The sequence below is a fragment of the Dipteris shenzhenensis genome, chromosome 26 (assembly GCF_047967505.1).
Source record: "Dipteris shenzhenensis isolate YYH24624 ecotype China chromosome 26, Dip_SZ_1.0, whole genome shotgun sequence".
In the NCBI taxonomy this organism is placed as follows: domain Eukaryota; kingdom Viridiplantae; phylum Streptophyta; class Polypodiopsida; order Gleicheniales; family Dipteridaceae; genus Dipteris; species Dipteris shenzhenensis.
In genome coordinates, this window is record NC_141621.1 from 16416571 (window position 1) to 16440782 (window position 24212).

At 41.6% G+C, this 24212-nt stretch overlaps 1 protein-coding gene across 1 annotated transcript; it reads right to left on the bottom strand.

The window, feature by feature from the left end:
- Window positions 1-1316: 1316 nt before the first annotated feature.
- Window positions 1317-2807, bottom strand: LOC147884737 (glutathione S-transferase U19-like). Its single transcript, XM_087398037.1, has 3 exons — window positions 2544-2807; window positions 2022-2401; window positions 1317-1803 (listed from the first exon to the last, which is right to left on the bottom strand). Exons 1-3 carry the CDS (start codon window positions 2767-2769, stop codon window positions 1417-1419), a joined length of 993 nt encoding a protein of 330 aa, XP_087254163.1. The 5' UTR covers window positions 2770-2807; the 3' UTR covers window positions 1317-1416.
- Window positions 2808-24212: the final 21405 nt, after the last annotated feature.

The window sequence follows — 24212 nt, forward strand, 5'->3', positions numbered from 1 at the left end:
ATACCAACTACTTGATGAGATTACCAAAAGACTTACTATTAGGAATATTGTGGTAGTGATCAATAGTTTGCTAATGCAAAATTTTAAGCTTGATTAACTATATATTTCTATCATTTTTAAAGATTACTCAAATTATGTTAGAGGGTCAAAAAATTTCTATGAACATTCTACTTTCTATGATTTCTTAAGGACATTAATAGATTGACCAATTCTCTTGGAAAAGTGGTGTACATATACATTGTCTTGGTGTATGGATGTTTGGATATGTTCTCTCTTTTAATCGCATGGTCATGTTGGTTTAAATATAATTGTTTTGTGTTCAAATACCATAAAAAGCAGTGGAATCCATCTAGTTCTGTCCAAGGTCTCATTGGCCCCTTGGTGCTAGGATTGCTTTCATGGCCATGCTCTTATATATCTACATACAATTTCAAAATATTTGGATAAATTCAAGGGGATTGGTGTTTGAAGTCCATCTTTTTTACATTGTTTTGAAGTTATAATTAAATATAGCACATGACAAGGATGGAATCAGATATTTTAGCATAGGGCAAATCTACAAGGACATTAGACCTGCCACATGGGTAGCATGTGGGTGCTATATGGGCAACATATGTGGGATTGCGTGACAAGCTAAAGATATCTGTTTAAGCAGCTCAGGGACACTTTGTAGGCTTCTATAGCCTTTCTGAGGCTTTAGTGAGATGCTAGCGATTGGCCACAATGGCCCCTAAAAGCTTGTTTGAAAGGACTCGCCACAATGGCAATAATAGACCCTACAAGCTCGCCACAATGGCCCCTAAAAGCTCGCCTCACTTGAAAAAGCTCGCCAAATAACCATTCCCCCTTCCCCTTTCCCATTACCTCTTCCATCTCCCATCTCGTCTAGCCATGTAATTCAATCAAAACATAGCTTTGTTAATAGGATCAAGCTCTAGTATTTAAAAAGCCAAAAGCATCTAGAGATTGAGTCTTGGAGGAGGAACTTCTAAGTACATTGCAAACCTTTTGACAAGTTACAAACGTCTAGCATGATAGCTTTGGCATACGAATGCCTAGTAGTATTAGAAAAAGCAAGATTCTTTAGCTTTTGCGCTCTTTTCTCCATTGTTTGTTCAAGTAGAGTGGTTAGTAAGTTATAGACAAATGAGTAAGAAATGCCTTCTCAAATCATAAAGTTTATGTTCGCACTTTTGGAGCAACAAAGCGGGTTGGCATTTTTCATACTTTTATCATATGACATTCTTGATTCCAACGACATACTTTTTTGGGTGAAATCACTCTCTCACTCACTCACTCACTCACACTCACACTCACTCACTCTCACACACACACGCGAGCACGCGTGCACACACACATGCATGCTCATGCTCCCTCCTTGTGTCTCTTTGAGGGAGAGGGGATTGGTACATGTAATCACATGAAGTTTGTGTTCCAGTCTTCGAAGTCGCGACGACAGCGGCTGGCCCGAGCACGTTGCACAAGTAGCTCTAGATCCGGAATGGTTTTCTTCACACTAGGCTCTTGGGAGACGGCCTCGATCCATGCATGCAGGTGTGGACAATTGTTAGGGCCAGGAATCTTGAAGGTGGATATTCTCTCGAACACCCTCAGCCACTGCAGAAGGCCGGCGAGAGAGATATCCATGAGGCCCATGTGATCGCCGTTGAACAGCGGCCCGCGTGCATGGGAAGCCATCCTCAACGCACTTTCTAAGTGGAACATGTTCTCTATAGTCTTCTCGATTGCTATGCGCTGCTTCTCTCCGTTGGTCACCAGGATGTCGTGGCCGCTCTCGACAAACTGTGCCAGGAATTTCCAAATCAGATCAACTATGTCCTAATTGCAATACTTACTACACCAAACAGCAGTATATGATCGCACACACAATGGGTCTGGCTGCTATTGATTTTATTGCAATACTTACTGCACCAAACATACTGATATTTGCAATACTTACTGCACCAAACAGCACTATATCAGTATGATCGCACACAAAATGGGTCTCGCACCAAACTTACCTTAGTATCTAGGAAGTCGGACCAAAAGCGAGCTTGTGCGCGATCGCAGGGTGAGGCAGGCATGAGATCGCCTCTCGCACCACGATGGGAGGCTGGCCATTGCTCGTCGATGTACTCTACGATGATACGGGACTCGGACAAGGCCTTGCCGTTGTGGATGAAGACGGGTATCTTCTTGTGGATGGGGTTGGACAGGATCACCTCAGGGCTGAAGCTCCTCAGCACTTCCTCCACATACTCAAATTCCAACCCCTTTTCGTGCAGTGCCACTAACACGCGCATGCCGAATGGACTTGCCCACGTCGTTAGCACTCTCAGTCGCTCTTTGGTCGGGGCTTCCACCGCTAGACAGCCATTGCTATTACTCAGTAAAGCAGGTGCTGTACGAGAAGCAAGAGTATTAGACACACTGCAATAACAAACTCTTCGTATGTGTGACTCGTGCACAAGGTCATAATACAAGTACAGTCACGATAGCTCGCTCAGCTTCTAATTTTCTACACGTAACAGTGGCTCGCTTACGTTCTGTGTACTGCACCGATGTCCTTTCTGGCGCTGAGATATTGCAGCGGATCACGAGGCTGGTCTTACGAGATGATGATCGGAGGTTGGAAGGAGTGATCATGCACTGGCGCTTCAGCTGGTTCAACATGGAGACTTCTACACTAGCTTCAGCGAGTCTCATGCTTCTCGTGATGGATATGGGGCGAGGGAGCTCTCCCATCCTAGCAGACACAGCGTGCGCCATCCTTTGGATATGTTTGTGCTTGTGATACTTGTGCTCTCTGTCACAGGTGTATTACAATTGCGTATTCCTTCGCCGGTTCGGTTTCGGTATATGTAGTAGTGTGGGGATTGAAAAATTCGGCAACTCACGTTTCTCCACATTTCTATCCGTCAAAGTCCAAGGGCGTAAAGCACGCCGGAAAGAGAGAATTTGTGGGATCAAGAGAATCCTAAAGGATGTTGATAATCAGAAACCTCGTGCGAAAATGCACACAAGGACAGAATCTTTCAATGTGTTGTGGTGACACGGAAATGTCGGTTGCATATAAAAAATGTATTTGAATTTTTAAATATCGTATTTATGCGTATGATTTTGACCGTACTGCTCTTTAGTGATCACGATTCAAACCAACATGTGAATTGTGAGGCCCGTTGTCCGATTCCACACTTAGCGTATGCTTATCCTTCATATTTTTTCTTGTGTACTTTTGTGATCTTCGGGAACACTTAATACTTTTGGAAAAGTCTACACGAGGGATGCGTGCAAAGTATTGTCACCATCGGATATGCTTTGCATGGTCGATCACTCATTATACAACATTTTTTCCCTAGTGATATGCACATCCGCAACAAAACATGCCCTTAGGTATGTTATCTGACCAAGTACTTATAGGATGGGTGTGCCTCTTTGAGAACATTTCAACACCACCTAGCTTAAGGCGTAGGAAAAGTATCGTGCCCATCGAATATGCTTTGCATGGTCGATCGAGCATCAAATACCATTTTTACCTTAGCGTCATGCACATCCATAAAAAAACACGCTGCTAGGTGTGTTATCCGATCAAGTACTTATGCGATGGGAATGCCACTTTGCATGTAAGTCAATTCCACCTAGTTGAAGGTGTGTGCAAAGTATTGTGCCCATCGGATATGCTTTGCATTGTCGATCAAGCATAAAACACCGTTTTTGCCTTTGTGTCATGCACAACCATACAAAAACACGGCCATAGGTGTGTTATTCAAATAAGTACTTATCGGATGGGGCCTCCACTTTGCATGCAAGTCCGTTTCAACTACTTGAGGTGCCTACAAAGTATTGTCACCATCCGATATGCTTTACATGGTCAATCACGCATTATACACCATTTTTTCCCTAGTGATATGGACATCCGCAAAAAAACATGCCATTAGGTGATTTATCTAACCAAGTACTTATTGGATGGGTGTGCCTCATTGAGAACATTTCAATACCACCTAGGTTGAGGTGTACGAAAAGTGTTGTGCCCATCGGATATCCATGCAGGGTCGATCGAGCATTAAATACTATTTTTGCTCAAGTGTCGCGCACATCCGTAAAAAAACACGCTGCTAGGTATGTTATCCGATCAAGCACTTATGGTATGGGCGTGCTACTTTTCATGTAAGTCAATTCCACCTAGTTGAAGGTGTGTGCAAAGTATTGTACCCATCGGATATGCTTTGCATTGTCGATCAAGCATAAAACACCATTTTTGCCTTAGTGTCATGCACAACCATGAAAAAACACGGTCCCAAGTGTGTTAACCAAACAAGTACTTATTGGCTGGCGGCTCCAGTTTGCACGCAAGTACGTTTCAACTAGGTTGAGATGCGTGCAAAGTATTGTTACCATCGGATATGCTCTGCATGGTCGATTACGCATTGTACAACCTTTTTCCCGTAGTGATATGCACATCCACAAAAAAACATGCCCTTAGGTATGTTATCTGACCAAGTACTTATTGGATGGGTGTGCCTCTTTGAGAACATTTCAATACCACCTAGGTTAAGGTGTAGGAAAAGTATTGTGCCCATCAGATATGCTTTGCATGGTCGATCGAGCATTAAATACCATTTTTGCCTTAGTGTCATGCACATCTGTAAAAAAACACGCTGCTAGATGTGTTATCCAATCAAGTACTTATGCGATGGAAATGCCACTTTGCACGTAAGTCAATTCCACCTAGTTGAAGGTGTGTGCAAAGTATTGTGCCCATCGGATATGCTTTGCATTGTCGATCAAGCATAAAACACCGTTTTTACCTTTGTGTCATGCACAACCATACAAAAACACGGCCGTAGGTGTGTTATTCAAATAAGTACTTATCGGATGGGGGCTCCACTTTGCATGCATGTCTGTTTCAACTATGTTGAGGTGCGTGCAAAGTATTGTCACCATCGGATATGCTTTGCATGGTCGGTCATGCATTATATACACCATTTTTCCCCTAGTGATATGGACATCTGCAAAAAAACACACCATTAGGTATGTTATTTGACCAAGTACTTATCGGATGGGTGTGCCTCATTGAGAACATTTCAATACCACCTAGGTTGAGGTGTGCAAAAAGTGTTGTGCGCATCGGATTCCTTTGCATGGTCGATCGAGCATTAAATACTATTTTTGCTCTAGTGTCACGCACATCCGTAAAAAAACACGCTGCTAGGTTTGTTATCCGATCAAGAACTTATGGTATAAGTGTGCCACTTTCAATGTAAGTCAATTACACCCAGTTGAAGGTGTGTGCAAAGTATTGTGCCCATCGGATATGCTTCTCATTGTCGATCAAGCATAAAACACCATTTTTGCCTGTGTCATGCACAACCATGAAAAAACACGGTCCTAAGTGTGTTAACCAAACAAGTACTTATCGGATGGCGGCTCCAGTTCGCACGCAAGTTGGTTTCAACGAGGTTGAGATGCGTGCAAAGTATTGTCACCATCGGATATGCTCTTCATGGTCGATTATGCATTATACAACGTTTTTCCCATAGTGATATGCACATCCGCAAAAAAACATGCCCTTAGGTATGTTATCTGACCAAGTACTTATTAGATGGGTGTGCCTCTTTGAGAAAATTTCAATACCACCTAGGTTAAGGTGTACGAAAAGTATTGTGCCCATCGGAGCTGCTTTGCATGGTCGATCGAGCATTAAATACCATTTTTGCCTTAGTGTCATGCACATCCGTAAAAAAACACGCTGCTAGGTGTGTTATCCGATCAAGTACTTATGTGATGGGAATGCCACTTTGCATGTAAGTCAATTCCACCTAGTTGAAGGTGTGTGCAAAGTATTGTGCCCATCGGATATGCTTTGCATTGTCGATCAAGCATAAAACACCGTTTTTTCCTTAGTGTCATGCACAACCATGAAAAAACACGGTCCTAAGTGTGTTAATCAAACAAGTACTTATCGGATGGGGGCTCCAGTTTGTACGCAAGTCCGTTTGAACTAGGTTGAGATGTGTGCAAAGTATTGTCACCATCGGATATGCTCTGCATGGTCGATTATGCATTATACAACGTTTTTCCCGTAGTGATATGGACATCTGCAAAAAAACATGCCCTTAGGTATGTTATCTGACCAAGTACTTATCGGATGGGTGTGCCTCTTTGAGAACATTTCAATACCACCTAGGTTAAGGTGTAGGAAAAGTATTGTGCCCATCGGATATGCTTTGCGTGGTCGATCGAGCATTAAATACCATTTTTGCATTAGTGTCATGCACATCCGTAGAAAACCACGCTGTTAGGTGTGTTATCCGATCAAGTACTTCTGCAATGGGAATGCCACTTTGCATGTAAGTCAATTACAAAGTGTTGAAGGTGTGTGCAAAGTCTTGTGCCCATCGGATATGCTTCACATTGTCGATCAAGCATAAAACACCATTTTTGCCTAATTTGTGTCATGCACAACGATATAAAAGCACGGTCGTAGGTGTGTTATTCAAACTAGTACTTATCAGATGGGGGATACACTTTGCACACAAGTCCGTTTCAACTACATTGAGGAGCGTGCAAAGTATTGTCACCATCGGATATGCTTCACATGGTCGATCACGCATTATACAACATTTTTCCCTAGTGATATGCACATCCGCAAAAAAACATGCCCTTAGGTGTGTTATCTGACCATGTACTTATCAGATGGGTGTGCCTATTTGAGAACATTTCAATACCACCTAGGTTGAGGTATACAAAAAGTGGTGTGCCCATCGGATATCCTTCGCATGGTCGATCGAGCATTAAATACTATTTTTGCTCGTGTCATGCACATCCATAAAAAAACACACTGCTAGGTATGTTATCCGATCAAGCACTTATGGGATGGGCGTGCCACTTTGCATGTAGGTCAATTCCACCTAGTTGAAGGTGTGTGCAAAGTATTGTGCCCATCGGATATGCTTTGCATTGTCGATCAAGCATAAAATACCTTTTTTGCCTTAGTTTCATGGACAACCATGAAAAAACACGGTGCTAAGTGTGTTAATCGAACAAGTACTTATTGGATGGCGGCTCTAGGTTGCACACAAGTCCATTTCAACTAGGTTTAGATGCATGCAAATTATTGTCACCATCGGATATGCTCTGCATGGTCGATTACGCATTATACAACATTTTTCCCGTAGTGATATGCACATCTGCAAAAAAACATGCCCTTAGGTTTGTTATCTGACCAAGTACTTCCTCGTTTGAGAGCTTCGCGTCAACCTCCATAGGGGTACCAACTGACTTGCACTCAGCCATGCCAAATGCCTTCAGTATCTCTCCAGCATACTTCAGCTGTGAAATGAAGATCTATTTCGGCTCTTGCCAAACTTCAATCCCCAAATTGAAATGCATCAGTCTAAGGTCTGTCACTTCAAACTCTCTTCCTAGAAAATGCTTCGTTTGTGAGATCTTCTCTTCATGGTTCCCTGTTATGACAAGGTCGTCCACATAAAGGACCACAATCATACACTTGCCTCCTTCTCTGAAGATATAAAAATTTGCATCAGATGGGCTCCTCCTGAACCCGTTTTGCAGAAAGTAGGCATCAATTCGCTGGTACCACGCTCGTGGGACCTGTTTTAGCCCGTAAAGTGCCTTCTTCAGTTTGCAGACTTTACATCGGCGGATATGCTTTGCATTGTCGATCAAGCATAAAACACCGTTTTTGCCTTAGTGTCATGCACAACCATGAAAAAACACGGTCCTAAGTGTGTTAACCAAACAAGTACTTATCGGATGGGGGCTCCAGTTTGCACGCAAGTTTGTTTCAACTAGGTTGAGATGCGTGCAAATTATTGTCACCATCGGATATGCTCTGCATGGTCGATTACGCATTATATAACGTTTTTCCCGTAGTGATATGCACATCCGCAAAAAAACATGCCCTTAGGTATGTTATCTGACCAAGTACTTATCGGATGGATGTGCCTCTTTCAGAAAATTTCAGTACCACCTAGGTTAAGGTATAGGAAAAGTATTGTGCCCATTGGATAAGCTTTGCATAGTCGATCGAGCATTAAATACCATTTTTGCCTTAGTGTCATACACATCAATAAAAAAACACACTGCTAGGTGTGTTATCCGATCAAGTACTTATGCGATGGGAATGCCACATTGCATGTAAGTCAATTCCACCTAGTTGAAGGTGTGTGCAAAGTATTGTGCCCATCGGATATGCTTTGCATTGTCGATCAAGCATAAAACACCGTTTTTGCCTTAGTGTCATGCACAACCATGAAACAACACGGTCCTAAGTGTGTTAATCAAACAAGTACTTATCGGATGGGGGCTCCAGTTTGCACGCAAGTCCGTTTCAACTAGGTTGAGATGCATGCAAAGTATTGTCACCATCAGATATGCTCTGCATGGTTGATTACGCATTATACAACGTTTTCGCCGTAGTGATATGCACATCCACAAAAAAACATGCCCTTAGGTATGTTATCTGACCAAGTACTTATTGGATGGGTGTGCCTCTTTGAGAACATTTCAATACCACCTAGGTTAAGGTATAGGAAAAGTATTGTGCCCATCGGATATGCTTTTCATGGTCGATTGAGCATTAAATACCATTTTTGCCTTAGTGTCATGCACATCCGTAAAAAAACACGCTGCTAGGTGTGTTATCTGATCAAGTACTTATGCGATGGGAATGCCACTTTATATGTAAGTCAATTCCACCTAGTTGAAGGTGTGTGCAAAGTATTGTGCCCATCGGATATGCTTTGCATTGTCGATCAAGCATAAAACACCATTTTTGCCTTAGTGTCATGCACAACTTTGAAAAAACACGGTCCTAAGTGTGTTAATCAAACAAGTAGTTAGCGGATGGGGGCTCCAGTTTGCACGCAAGTTGGTTTCAACTAGGTTGAGATATGTGAAAAGTATTGTCACCATTGGATATGCTTTGCATGGTCGATTATGCATTATACAACGTTTTTCCCGTAGTGATATGCACATCCACAAAAAAACATGCCCTTAGTTATGTTATCTGACCAAGTACTTATCGGATGGGTTTGCCTCTTTGAGAACATTTCAATACCACCTAGGTTAAGGTCTAGGAAAATTATTGTGCCCATCGGATATGCTTTGCATGGTCGATCAAGCATTAAATACCATTTTTGCCTTGGTGTCATGCACATCCATAAAAAACACGCTGCTAGGTGTGTTATCCGATCAAGTACCTATGCGATGGAAATGCCACTTTGCATGTAAGTCAATTCCACCTACCTGAAGATGTGTGCAAAGTATTGTGCCCATCGGATATGCTTTGCATTGTCAATCAAGCATAAAACACCGTTTTTGCCTTAGTGTCATGCACAAGCATATAAAAACATGGTCCTAGGTGTGTTATTCAACTAGTACTTATCAGATGGGGGCTACACTTTGCACGCAAGTCTGTTTCAACTACATTGAGGAGTGTGCAAAGTATTTTCACCATCGGATATGCTTTGCATGGTCGATCACACATTATACAACATTTTTTCCCTAGTGATATGCACATCCGCAAAAAAACATGCCCTTAGGTGTGTTATCTTACCAAGTACTTATCGGATGGGTGTGGCTCTTTGAGAACATTTCAATACCACCTAGTTTGGGGTGTATGAAAAGTTTTGTGCCCATCGGATATCCTTTGCATGGTCGATCGAGCATTAAATTCTAATTTTGCTCTAGTGTCATGCACATCCGTAAAAGAACACGCTGGTAGGTATGTTATCCGATCAAGCACTTATGGGATGGGCATGCCACTTTGCATGTAAGTCAATTACACCTAGTTGAAGGTGTGTGCAAAGTATTGTGCCCATCGGATATGCTTTGGATTGTCGATCAAGCATAAAACACCGTTTTTGTATTAGTGTCATGCAGAACCATGAAAAAACATGGTCCTAGGTGTGTTATTTGAACTAGTACTTATCGGATGGGGGCTCCACTTTGCACGCAAGTCTGTTTCAACTACATTGAGGTGCGTGCAAAGTATTGTCACCATCAGATATGATTTGCATGGTCGTTTATGCATTATACATCGTTTTTTGCCTAGTGGTATGCACATCCGCAAAAAAACACGCCCTTAGGTGTGTTATCTTGCCAAGTACTTATCGGATGGGTGTTCCTCTTTGAGAACATTTCAATAGCACCTAGGTTGAGGTGTACGAAAAGTGTTGTGCTGATCAGATATCCTTTGCATGGTCGATCGAGCATTAAATACTAGTTTTGCTCTCGTGTCATGCAGAACCATGAAAAAACATGGTCCTAGGTGTGTTATTTGAACTAGTACTTATCGGATGGGGGCTCCACTTTGTACGCAAGTCCGTTTCAACTACATTGAGGTGTGTGCAAAGTATTGTCACCATCAGATATGATTTGCATGGTCGTTTACACATTATACATCGTTTTTATTCTAGTGGTATGCACATCCGCAAAAAAACACGCCCTTAGGTGTGTTATCTGACCAAGTACTTATTGGATGGGTGTTCCTCTTTGAGAACATTTCAAAAGCACCTAGGTTGAGGTGTACAAAAAGTGTTGTGCCGATCAGATATCCTTTGCATGGTCGATCGAGCATTAAATACTATTTTTGCTCTAGTGTCATGCACATTCGTAAAAAAACACGCTGCTAGGTATGTTATCCGATCAAGCACTTATGGGATGGGCGTTCCACATTGCATGTAAGTCAATTCCACCTAGTTGAAGGTGTGTGCAAAGTATTGTACCCATCGAATATGCTTTGCATTGTCGATCAAGCATAAAACACCATTTTTGCCTTAGTGTCATGTACAATCATGAAAAAACACGGTCCTAAATGTGTTAATCAAACAAGTACTTATCAGATGGGGGCTCTAGTATTGTCACCATCGGATATGCTCTGCATGGTCGATTACACATTATACAACGTTTTTCCCGTAGTGATATGCACATCTGCAAAAAAACATGCCCTTAGGTATGTTATCTGACCAAGTACTTATCGGATGGGTGTGCCTCTTTGAGAACATTTCAATACCACCTAGGTTAAGGTGTAGGAAAAGTATTGTGCCCATTGGATATGCTTTGCATGGTTGATCGAGCATTAAATACCATTTTTGCCTTAGTGTCATGCACATCCGTAAAAAAACACGCTGCTAGGTGTGTTATCCGATCAAAAGGAAGTAGCAAGCTAAGGGTGTCCACTTTTTGTTCACTCCCCAATCCTTAGGAGATGGAAAAACAAGCTTTTTAGCACACAAAAATGCAAATCTCACCTACTTCCCTATGGATCTAGTCTTTGAAGTCTTTTGACACAACATCACACTTGCTATTGTGCACACAATCATATAGTCTGATTGAAAATTCGATGCACACACAAAAAATTTCTTTGTGTCACACGGCATGGTTCCAGGGTGGTCACATGTTTGTCACGAACAGAGAGTGTCATATTAAATTCTAAATTTCTCACTCATTTTAGATTAAATGTTATTGAAACTTTGTAAGTGGTCTCTTTGCATTATATAGAGCTTAACTTGATTTATTGGTAATTTTTTGAATGATTTATCTAATTATAAATAATTATTTATAATAAATAAAGTCATAAAATATATGCATTTTAGTAGCACACCACATTTTTTTAGTATTTTGAATAATTAAGCAAATCCAATTCGGTGGAAGGTTAGTAGGCACATAAGGGTGTGTGGTTGAATCATCAAATCCCAAATCCAACGGTTAGATTTAGGAAGATTGAAGTTTAATTTTTACTTTTACTCCTTAGAGGATCAACAAAGAATATTAAAAATAAATCTAGTAATTCTCAAACATGACCAAACATTTCAAAAATGTCAATATTTTTAGTCCTCTACATGATGAATAAGAGGAAAAAATTTTGGTTAAATTTGAGTAAGGGAAACATACGATATGGCCTCCAACAGTGAAATCTCCCTTTTGTGGGGGAAAAAGGGCCACCCAAGCCTAATACCAAGACAAGGTAGGCTTGGTATTAGGCTTGGTGAGGTAGGCTAGGAGCATCACCGACCCTAGTGGCAAGCCTTTGGAGTCTGCATGCTACCCATGTGGAAGGCTGAGTCATCAAAACCATGCCACGTTGTTAGACCACGTGGTGCCATCTCATCAAGGAGATGTAACATCACTCCTTGCCATGTCACTTTACATTGCCACACGTGCTGCCACATGTGCCACCTCATCATGCCACATCATTAGCCATGTGATCACACAATGCCACCTTGGCATACATCCTCAACCTTGCCACATCACCAATCCCTCCACCTCAATTTGCCATGTCAATCTACCACCTCATGAATGCCAACTCATCATGCCACATCACCTTTCAATGTCATGGAAGAGACTATATTACCACATCATGACCATGCATGGTGCCACATCAGCCAGATGTATACACATGACGATGTGCGAGGCATACAATACCTCAATCGAGGTATATGACCTGCGTGAGGCATACAATACCTCGATCGAGGTATATGATCGAGGACACCTAGGGATACCTCGATCGAGGTTTATACATACATAATGCATTGAATACCTCGATCGAGGTATATGGTCTGATCGAGGTATATGATCTCGGCTCTAGGCATAGCAGACCTCGATCGAGGTATTTGAAGGTACAAAACTTAGCCAATTAGTATCAATCTTAGCACCAAAACTTAGCCAATGAGTTTCAATCTTAGCACCTCTCCACCAATAATAATGAAGAGCAATCTAAGAGCAATCTAGTGGATGAGTTGAGGCTCTCTATAAGACACCACGTTTTGGTTCATTTCACCCATTCTTAGCCATTCTTGCCTCCTCATCACTTTGTCACACCTTCCATCCTACTTTCATTGAGAATGGGTTCTCAAAGCCATAGAGCTAGTAGACATGAAAGATGTAGGGCCCGTGAGCGCAAGAGAGCCTCTAGAGCTCGAGCTCGCGCTGCCACCACTGATCCACCTCCAGATCTACCTCTACATGAGGCCTAATGGTGGAAGAGATGATGAAAAAGGGAGAGGAGGGCTCTTTTATAGAGATTTTGTCACCCTCCTTCACCCATTTACAATTGCTACCTGTAGTTTCTTTTCCCCATCACTCACATAAGCCCATATGTCACCATCCATGTCCTTTTTGGCTACTCTTGCCATGTCTCCCATCAAAAGATGCTCAAGACTCTTAAAATATTGAGAAAGTCAAGAGTCTCCCCACATGGAGCCCATAGGGACCCTCTCTTTTCCATATGTCCACATCCTCCTTATTCCACATGGGAATTCTAGAAGGATTCCTCTTGACTCCACACTCATCCACATGCCTTCCACACACTTGGCATGTGGCCTCTCTTATATTATTGGAACATATAAACATGATCCCACCTCTTTATATGACTCACTCTTCCTATTTTCTAAAAACCCCATAATATCCCATACACAAATAACTTTCACCCCATACCAAGGTATTTATAATTCATACCTATGGTATTTACAATGATCCATTCCACTCATCCTCTCAATCCCATACAATATCTTAGAAAATAGAAATAAGTGAGAGCCGCTAGGCTATCACTTGATACTCAAACTCTTATCAAACATAGAAGAAAACAATACCAATGCCAAATAAAAAATATCAACTTTTGGTGTCACATCTTTCCCCTCCCATCAGATCCTCTCTAATGATAGAGAGGGTTTGCTAGCCCTCAAGGTGGTCGAACATAGAAGAATTTAAGGCGATACTCATTGGTGCATCCAAGTATCACCATGCCATCAACATCCTTAAGCTGATAGGTCCATTTGTGAACTTCTTTTGGACTTGATATGATCCCTCCCATCGGTCGATAAACTTTTTGTCTAGCCACCTAATTTGGTGTCAAAACGGGCCTTGTGCCTTTTTTGAGAAGCTTCCAAGTTTTGGAAGGCCTGTAATCTGCATTCATCCAAGGCTTCTAGCTGTACCAAGCATTGAGCATAGGCATCCTCCTGTCCTTCTTTTCTTGCAACAGTAGTGCGAAGACTATGTATCTCCAATTCAATGGGCAAAATGGCTTCTATTCCATACACTAGTTGGAATGGTGTAAACCCAATAGCTAGCTTGTGTGTGGTTCTGTAAGCCCATAAAACTTCTTCCAAGTGCCCATCCCAACGCCTTTTCTTGGTGTCTACAAGCTTTCCCATTGAATTGCACAACAATTTATTTGTTTTCTCAGCCAAGCCATTACATTGGGGATAGTATGGCGTGGACATGCTATGATTTATCTTTAGCTGATGCACCACATCTTCAATTAGTTCATTTCTAAAAGAGGTTCCTCCATCAGTGAGAATTTCAAAAGAAGAACCAAAGCATGAACAAATTTGATCAAAGAGAAATTTTGCAACTGTGCTTGCCTTGCTATTGATTGTGGCCTTGGCCTTTGCCCACTGAGTTGCATAACCTGTGGCCACCAATAAATAATGCCTGCCCTTAGATGAGCGAGGGAGTGGTCCCACAAAGTCCAACCCCACCTCTCAAACGGTCCATATGTTGGAATAGACTTCAAGGGCCTAGGAATCAACTGTTGCTTTCCAAACTTTTGGCATACTTTACAACTTCGACACCATTCATATACATCCTTATGGAGGCATGCCCAAAAGTAACCTGCATTAAGAATTCTCCTAGCTATGCTCATTGAAGCAAAATTACCGGAGCATTTATGACACATTTCTAGGATTCTCTTAGTCTCCATGGGATGGACCTCCCGATAGAGCACCTTGTCTTTTCCCAATTTATAAAGAATGTCATCAACAATAGTATAGGGACAAGCCTTCCTTACCAATCTCTGCTTCTGTTGTGGCGTTAACCCTCAAGGAAACATGCCTTCTTCCACATATTGCTAAACATCTTGTAGTTCTGGCCATCCAGTGTCTACTAAAGAAACCACCCCCTCGGACTTGTACTACAATGGCTTGAGTAGCTAACTCATCTGCCCTTTTATTTTCTTTTCTATTTATGTGAACAACCTTGCAAAATCACACTGACTACATAGTGCCATATCCTTTTGATTAAGCTCATTCAAATGAGGACTTCTTGTCTTGTAATGCCCCTGCATTTGCTTTACAATAAGCTTAGAATCTCCTCTTACTTCCAATTCTTTAACTTGACTTTGAAGACAACCCTCCAAACCAAGAATCAAAGCATTATACTTAGCTACATTGCTAGTTCTGATACTTGGAAGCCCTTGTCCTCTTTCCCATACCTCTTGACCTTTGGAATTCATCAATATTATCCCCCCGGCTCCTTGTTGGCATGAGAGACTAAAAGCCACATCAAAATACAAAACAAGAGCTGTTGGTGGTGTATCCCTTTCATCTTTAATGTTCTCCTTACATTTCTTTTCTTCTCCTAGATCCTCCCATCCTGTGAGCAAATTTGCCATTGTGGACCTAGTGGTATTTTCAGTGACAAAAGAGAAAGAGAACTCTTATAGCTCTGACAACCATTTTGCAAATCTCCCCCTAGGATTAGGCTTGCAAACTAGATATGCTAATACAGACTGAGAGGTAAGGAAGAAAAATGGTCAAGGTAATAAATAGGAGCGAAACTTTCTCACTGAAAACACCAAAGAGAGAGCTTGCTACTCCATTTCTTCATACCTTATTTCCACCTCTCTAAGCTGTCAGCTGGCATAATAGATGGGTTGCATTCTCCCTGCCTCTCCTTTTTGTAGTAATACAACACCAACTGAATGCAAAGATACACTTGGATTTACGTAAAGTCTCGAGACCAATTAGGGGGCTTCAATAATGGGCCCTTACTCATGGCCTCCTTAAGTTGCTGAAAAGACTCTTGTTGCTCGACACCCCATTGGAAAGAAACTCCTTTTCTTGTCAACAACAAGTTCATGGATGCACTATCTTTGTGAAATCATCACAAAAGTGTTGATAATACTTGCTCTTTCTTAGAATTCTACAAACACCAGTGACACTCTTAGGACTTGGCAATGCCATGATTGCTTGAATCTTGTCAGGATCGATTTGCAGGCCTTCTTCAGACACAATATGCCCCAACAAGACTACTTTTGTTTGAGCCAAATGGCACTTGCTAGGACTTAGACACCCTTTTACTTCATCAATTCTAGCTAAGGCCATCTTTAGCTTCTCCGTGTGATCTATGCACCGCGAGAATAAATGCAAAAATCATCCAAAAACACCCTTATGAACTTTCCCAAGTAAGCCTCGAGCACTTGACTCATGAACCTTTGAAATGTAGCTGGTGCATTGGTGAACCCAAAAGGCATCACTTTGTAAGCAAAAACTCCCCAAGATGTGACAAATGATGTTTTCTTTTGATCTTCCTCCCAAATACGGATTTGAAAGTACGCAGAATACCCATCACATACAGAATACATCTCATGCCCTACTACTTGGTCTAGTATTTCATCTTGGAATGGTAAAGGAAAATGATCCCTCTTAGTGCATGCATTCAAAGGACGAAAGTCCACAAAAACCTGCCACTTATTTCCTTTCTTTGGTGTGACAACTACAGGAGATATCATCAATAGGAAAGATTAATCTCGCCTAAAGTAGTTGTGTTACCTCTTTCTTTAGTGCCTCAGCTTGGATCACCCCCAATCGCTAGTACTTGGACAATTGGCTTGCTTTCTGGCTTCAACTGAATCTTGTGCTCCACAAGAGAGACTAGAACCTGTGAATAGCTTGTTGCAAAGAGACATGGAAAATCATCTAACATATCCAAGTACTGGAGCTTCTCACTACCTGATAGAGTATCACCAAGAGGCTCTTCATTGCATTGGCATCGTTTAGTGTACTCCACATCCTCCACATGAAGTGTCTCTATAGGATCTTCTTGCACCACCACCTTGTTCCTTCCTGACTCATCCCGATCAGCACCAAGACAAAGACCAAAGGCCACTCCTTCCACCTCACCCTTTGAGCTAGACTCCTCGGAGCTACACCCTGTCTCTTCTTCTTCATCGATTAAGTCAGGGCTCGAACTCTTTTATGTTAAAGACTCCTCCTTGACAACTTCCTTTTTGCAGCTTCTGATGTTGTAGCACACCTTCTTATCATTTCCTTGCAAAATCAATTCTCTAGTATCCCACTTTTGAATAGCCTTCACCTTGTGTAGCCAAGGCCTTCCCAAAATCAATGGATAGGCACGTGCATCTGGCTTGGTAGGGATCACATGAAAAGTAGTCGGCATAGAAATTCCACATACATCCACTTCTAGATTCTTCACAACTCCCAAGGTCTTAACCCTAGTGTTGTCAACCAATTTGATGCGATAAGGAGAGGTAGTACTAGAGTATTTTAAATCAGCATTTATCATGGTCTTCTCACTCGATATTAATCGATGCACCTCCATCAATGTACACATTAGAAATCACTTGACCCTCAATGATCACATCAACCATAGGTACATCATCACCAACATCTGTATCTACCTTTTGAACAACAGGAATGGAACTTTTCTTCTTTTTCTTCTTTGACACTCTTATGCTTGCTAGCTTTCCCCATTGTTTCTGTAGTTTTGGAGACAAAGCAAGTAATTGAACAAAGGTGATATGAGATTCCTTTTCTTTAAGGTCGGACAACAAGTCATAGCTTCCAATGCCTTGTCCTAAAGGAAAGTCTGACTAGCTGATTCTCCTTCTAGATGCCTTCTTTTTCTTACTACAGCATTCCTCTTCTTGATGTTCCTCATCTACTTCTTCCTTGCTTTCTTCTTCTTCTTTTCCTTTACCATGCCCCCGTTTAGCCATCATTACCTCTCTTTCCTCATCCCCTGAAGAAGCTTCTAGCTTTCACAACTAAGAAAAGGAAAACTGTTTTCAGCCTCCACCTTTGTGTGTATTCCCCCATTGTGCATGTGAGAAAGCCGCAAGTGAGATCCTTCCCTCTCTCCCACTATCTTCACATGGTATCAGAGCCTTGTTCATGGTAAGGAGCTCAAGAAAGCAAACCAAGTTCACTGTGTCCTGGTAAGAGGACCATTGTTGCTTTCCTTTTTCGAGTTTGGGAGCAAATCTCTATAGGTAGCATAGCTGGAAGTGCAAGAGTGCACTGTCTCAGATTGAGACACCCTTCGCAGTGTGGCGAGAGGGCAGTATCTACTATGGGTGAGGGAAAAGCCCTCAGTGACTTTATTTTTTTGATTCGAGGCTGTTTTAGGGGCCGTTTTGGACGCGAAAGTTCTTCGCGGCACTGAGAAAAAGGCCCTATTTTTGCTTTGCGACCACTGCTCAACAGGTCGGTGAAAAGTTGCCGCAGAAAATTGCATTGTATGCCTGTGCACAGAGATATTGGAGTTACAGAATCATCCTTATTGCCTGTTGATGAAAAATCGTCACTAGGAAGAGACTATGTGGTCAAATACCACTTTCATTAGTTTTGCAGATTTGCCCGTTTGAGGTAGAAGTTGTGTTTTTTGCAGTGTTCTACAATGGCGTCTGATTCTCTTTCATAGATTGTCACTGAAAAGCTTGATAAGAACAACTTCCAAGCATGGAAGTTTTGAATGATGAACTTCCTTATGGGAAAAGGCTATTGGGAGTTCATTATAGGAAATGAAGAAGAACCGGTTCTTCCTAATATTCCCAATCAACAAGAAATGCAAGCATTTAAAGGATGGCATGAGAGAGCCAGAAAAGTTATGTACTGGCTTTCTATCAGTATTTCGAATTCTATGATTGTGCATATTCAAGATGCAAGTATGCCAAAGGAGGCATGGGATATTTTGGCAAAAATGTACAACACAAATACGCAAGCCAAGAAAATGCAGCTCAAGCAGGAGTTGCACAATGTGCAGAGAGAAAATATGAGCATCAATGACTACCACATGAAGGTGAAGAAAATTGCAGATGCACTTGCTTCCATTGGGTCGCCAATGGAAGATGATGATCTAGTTTCTGTGACCTTGAATGGTGTAGGAAAGGATTATGCACAGTTCCGGACATCCATTGCCGTCCGTGAAAAAATTTCTAATTTTGACGAGTTGTTTGCTCTTCTAATTTCTAAAGAGCAGAGAAATGGTGGTGCATCTTCTTCAGGAGGAACTTCAAAAGAAACTGTCTTCTACTCAAATGCTGGAAGAGGTAGAGGCAGAGGTAGAGGAGGCCAATCATAAAGGATATGATCATAATGACTATGCAAATAGCTTGAGCATCACCTTCACAATCTTCACGTTCTCTTAAATGGGCTACAACCTCTTCTAACAGAGTTCTTTCGGGCATCTTCTTTATCACATTAGAAACACATGCATATACTAGGCATAACATGCAATCAAGTACACCCGAGACCATTTAGTAAGGTGGGATGAATCCAATACCAAATGTACCTGGCATCTCCACCAAAATATGTGACATGATGTTGGGAGTAATGAAACTTCATGCACCTCTTAGATTCCTGCTCTTCCTTATCTTAATAATAGAGACCCTTATCACTTGCAAAGAGAGATGAAGAAAATATTTTCATGCAAAGAAAACCACAACATATCTTTCTCCTTGCTTCCCTTAGAGAAGAATGAATATGGTAACATCCCAAGTGACGTTGTAGTCTAACATCGGCAGAAGAAAAGGATCCGCAGAGGCCATTATCTCACCAAGCTAGTCAGTGCCAAAGAGGAGCGATCCATTGTTAGAAGAAGATCTTTGGCTCAATATGACATGAACTGATATATATCTACGGGCTTGATGGGGATGATTTGGCTAGATGGGTAAATTTTGGGGAAACATGGCACCTCCTTTATAGAAGCCTCCACAAATGGCTCAAAATCATTCTACAAACTACTAGAAAACACAGAGGTCTATAGATTCCAACAAAAAAATGATATCAAAAATTAAATTACATACAAGGATGTGCCTTGAAGTGAGCTTCATACTAATATAAGTTTTCTTGAAAACAGATAAATGGTTGAAGAGATATAGACAGTTTGCTTAAAGGGGATAAAAACTACCATAGAAATAGATAGTCATACACAGAGACTCATAACTTCTTGTCCTAGACCCAATGCAAAAAACTAATTAATCGGAGGGAAATCCTTAAAGAGAGATTCACACTGATATAACTTTCATTGAAATCGGACCATCGAGAAGAAAGTTATAGGTCAAATACTGACAGGGGGTCTAGCTGCTATATTAACTACCATCTGCCCACGCAAATTTCACCTAAGCAAACTAATCCCTCAAGGCTCCACAATTATCAATGATCCAATACCCCTAGAATTTGACTAAAAGAGAGAAAGAAGCTTGCATAGTGGCTCGGGAAATGGATTGTTATGAGAATTAAAATTATCCCATTAATTTAATCCCTCAGTATATAGTTTAGTGAGATCAAGCATTTTTGCACAGCTGATGCATGTGTCGAGATATCGAGCTCCACTCGTGATATACCACGGTGCCCGTTGTGCATTTATGTCACTGACTTGTTAGCCGCAGATGCGGTTGGCACACTGCCCATGAATAATAGCTGGATGACAGCTATCCTTATGTACTCTAGTTCGTGGCTTAGTTAGTATGCCACCTTAGTTAGCTAAGTTTGGTTTGAGACCCACATATAGGGTTCTTCTATTTCTTTGTACTAGAGTTCTTTTGGCTTTCACAACTAAGAAGAGGAAAACTATTTTCAGCCTCCACCTTTGTGTGTATTCCCCCATTGTGTATTCTCTCCCACTATCTTCACATGGTATCATAGCCTGGTTCGTGGTAAGTAGCTCAACAAAGCAAACCAAGTTCGTGGTGTCCTAGTAAGAGGACCAGTGTTGCTTTCCTTTTTCGATTTTGGGAGCAAATCTCTGCAGGTAGCATAGCCAAAAAGTGCAAGAGTGCATTGTCTCAGATTGAGACGCCCTTCACGGTGTGGCGAGAGGGCAGTATCTTTTTCTGATTCGAGGCCATTTCGGGGCCGATTTTGGAGGTGGAAGTTCTCTGCAAGCACTAAGAAAAAGGCCCTATTTTTGCTATGCAACCACTGCTTTGCAGGTCGGTGAAAAGTTTTCACAGAAATTGCATCGTATGCCAGTGCGTAGAGATATTGCGAGTTGCAGAATCATCCTTATTTCATATTCATGCAAAATCATCACTAGGAAGTGACTGCGTGGTCAAATACCACTTTCGTCAATTTTGCTAATTTGCCCTTATGAGGCAGAAGTTGTGTTTTTTGCAGTATTTTGTAATGGCGTCTGATTCTTTTTCACAGATTGTCATTGAAAAGCTTGACAAGAATAACTTCCAAGCATGGAAGTTTAGAATTATGAATTTCCTTATGGGAAAAGGCTATTGGGAGTTCATTATAGGAAATGAAGAAGAGGGCTGAGCAGTTGCTATAGCAGTTTACATAATGAACAGGACTCCCACTGCAGCAAAACATGGCATGACGCCAGAGGAGATGTATACTGGTAGGAAACCAGATATTTCTCATTTGAAAATTTGTGGTTGCATTGCCTATGTTCATGTGCCAGATGAGTTGAGGTCCAAGTTGGATCCAAAAGCTATGAAGTGCATCTTTATTGGTTATTCTCTATAGTAGAAAGGGTATAGATGCTATAACCCTTCTACTTGTAAGTTTACAGTGAGCAGAGATATTGTTTTTGATGAGATGAGCAGCTGGTATAAACCAGTAAATGTGATTGATGATGTAGATGCACAAAATGGTAATGCTGCACAGAATTTACAGCAGCAATCACAAAATATTAGTGGACCTGTAGTGTCCTCTAGTAGTGGTTCACATACTTCACCATGGAGATTGAGACCAGGCAGATTGAGATCAGGAGAATCTCCTCAAAGCAATGCAGATAGTGGTATGCAGGTATCACGAGAAGGAAAAGAGAAGCTAGATCAACCCATGTTTGATGTGAATGCAGGTCACTCTTATGTGGATGGTGAATCCAGTGACTCAGAACAGAGCATTGATGATGAGTTGGGTACTCCTTCTATTGTTACACCTGGAGTAAGGAAGACTAGGGATGTTTTGAGAGCACCTGGAAGTGAGCCTATTTTGCGGAGGTCTACCAGAGCCATTCACTATGCCTATACGGTCAAAGTGATACAGGAACCAGAACCCACTTCCTTTGAGCAAGCCATGGGAAAAGAAAAATGGGAGAAAGCCATGGATGTAGAAATGGATGCCTTGAAAGCAAATGCTACATGGGAATTGGTGCCTTTGCCTAAAGACAAGAATGCAATAGGCTGGGTTTATAAGGTCAAGCACAATGCAGATGGTTCTGTGAACAGATACAAGGCAAGATTAGTTATCAAGGGGTATGCACAGACATATGGCATTGATTATGAAGAAACATTCAGTCCAGTTGCAAGGATGGAAACTGTAAGATTAGTCATTGCTATGGCTGCATCAAAGGGATGGTCTTTACATCAAATGGATGTAACAAATGCCTTCTTGCATGGTGATTTGCAAGAAGAGGTCTTTATGGAGTAGCAACCAGGTTATGTTCATGCTGTTCATTTGCAGGTTGAAGAAAGCCTTGTATGGCTTGAAAAACAGAGAAAGGTATTATGCTGCTTGTCATTTATGTTGATGATTTGATCATCACAAGTGATAGTGATGAAGATATCCTTCATGTGAAAATGCTATTGAAGCAAAAGTTTGAGATAAAGGATTTGGGAGAGTTGTGTTATTTCTTGGGCATTGAGGTGATTAGATCACCAAGTGGGATATAGCTCTTGCAGAGGCAGTATGGATTGGACATGCTGTCCAAATATGGGATGACAGGCTATAAGCCTATTTCAGTTCCTTTGGAGCAGAATGTGAAGCTGAGCACAGATGCAACTGAGCTTTTGGAAGACCCTACTATGTACAGGCGCATAGTAGGAAGTTTGATTTATATGACTATTACCAAGCCAGATTTGAGCTATGATGTTGGATTGGTAAGTCAGTTTGTGCAGGCTCCAAGGAAACTGCATTTGGATGCGACTAGATGCATATTCAGGTATGTGAAGTCCACATTGCAGTATGGAATATTTTATGAGACTGGGGTTTAGATACAGTTGCATGGATACACTGATGCTGATTGGGCTAGTGGTATTTCTGATAGACAATCTACCAGTGGATATGTGTTCTCTTTTGGGAGTGCTACAGTCACTTGGAGCAGTAAGAAATAGCCTACAGTTGCCTCGTCGAGCACATAGGTTGAGTACAGGGGTGCAGCAATGGCTGCATGTGAGGTAGCTTGGTTGCATAAGCTACTTTATGATATGCATCAGTCTACAGATGGGCTAGTTGTCATTTATTGTGATAACATTAGTATACACTTGGCAAATAACCCAGTCTATCATGCTAGAACAAAGCACATTGAGGTGCATTATCACTATGTGTGGGAGAAGGTTTTACTAGGTCTTATTGATCTAGTTTATGTCAGCACAGAAGATCAGGTAGCTAACATATTCACGAAGGCATTGGGTGCAGAGAAGCTGCACAAGTTCAGAGACCTACTTGATGTGCAGGAATTGGGATTGAGCTCGAGGGGGAGTGTTGAGATATCAAGCTCCACTCGTGATATGCCAGGGTGACCGCTGTGCATTTATGTCACCGACTTGTTAGCTGCAGATGCAGTTGGTACACCGCCCATGAATAATAGTGGGATGACAGCTATCCTTATGTACTCTAGTTCGTGGCTCATTTAGTATGCCACCTTAGTTAGCTGAGTTTGGTTTGAGACCCACATATAGGGTTCTTCTATTTCTTTGTACTAGAGTTCTTTTGGCTTTCACAATTAAGAAGAGGAAAACTATTTTCAGCCTCCACCTTTGTGTGAATGTATTCCCCCATTGTGCATGTGAGAAAGATGCAAGTGAGACTCCTTCCTTCTCTCCCACTATCTTCACAACATGTGTGCTCACTGTTCTATAGTGATGCATGTGTGCTCCTACATGGTTGGATATACGGCTGTGGCTATATGAGTGTGTAGCATTGTGTGCACCACTTATGCGATGATGGTATGTGTAGCATGTGTGAACCATCTATATGATTTTATTCATGTGTAGCATCAGGTGCACCATGAGATGGTACATGTCACATGTGTGCACCATTCATCTATGATTTATTGATTTCGCATTACTATAATAATACTGAAAGGTTGATTTATTGTGGTGGTTAATTCCAAGGTTATCTTATGCTTGAAATATTTCATTACTATTGGTCATGTGAATCCAAGGGAAGAGTAATTGATCGGGTGCTGACATCTGGCAAGCATGATCT

Excerpts from the sequence above, each read along its gene's own strand:
- LOC147884737 (XM_087398037.1), bottom strand. The coding sequence starts at position 2,769 with ATGGCGCACGCTGTGTCTGCTAGGATGGGAGAGCTCCCTCGCCCCATA. Across the intron at positions 2,402-2,543 it reads ATCGGTGCAGTACACAGAAC|CACCTGCTTTACTGAGTAAT; the intron begins GTAAGCGAGCCA and ends CTTCTCGTACAG. Across the intron at positions 1,804-2,021 it reads CCGACTTCCTAGATACTAAG|TTTGTCGAGAGCGGCCACGA; the intron begins GTAAGTTTGGTG and ends TTCCTGGCACAG.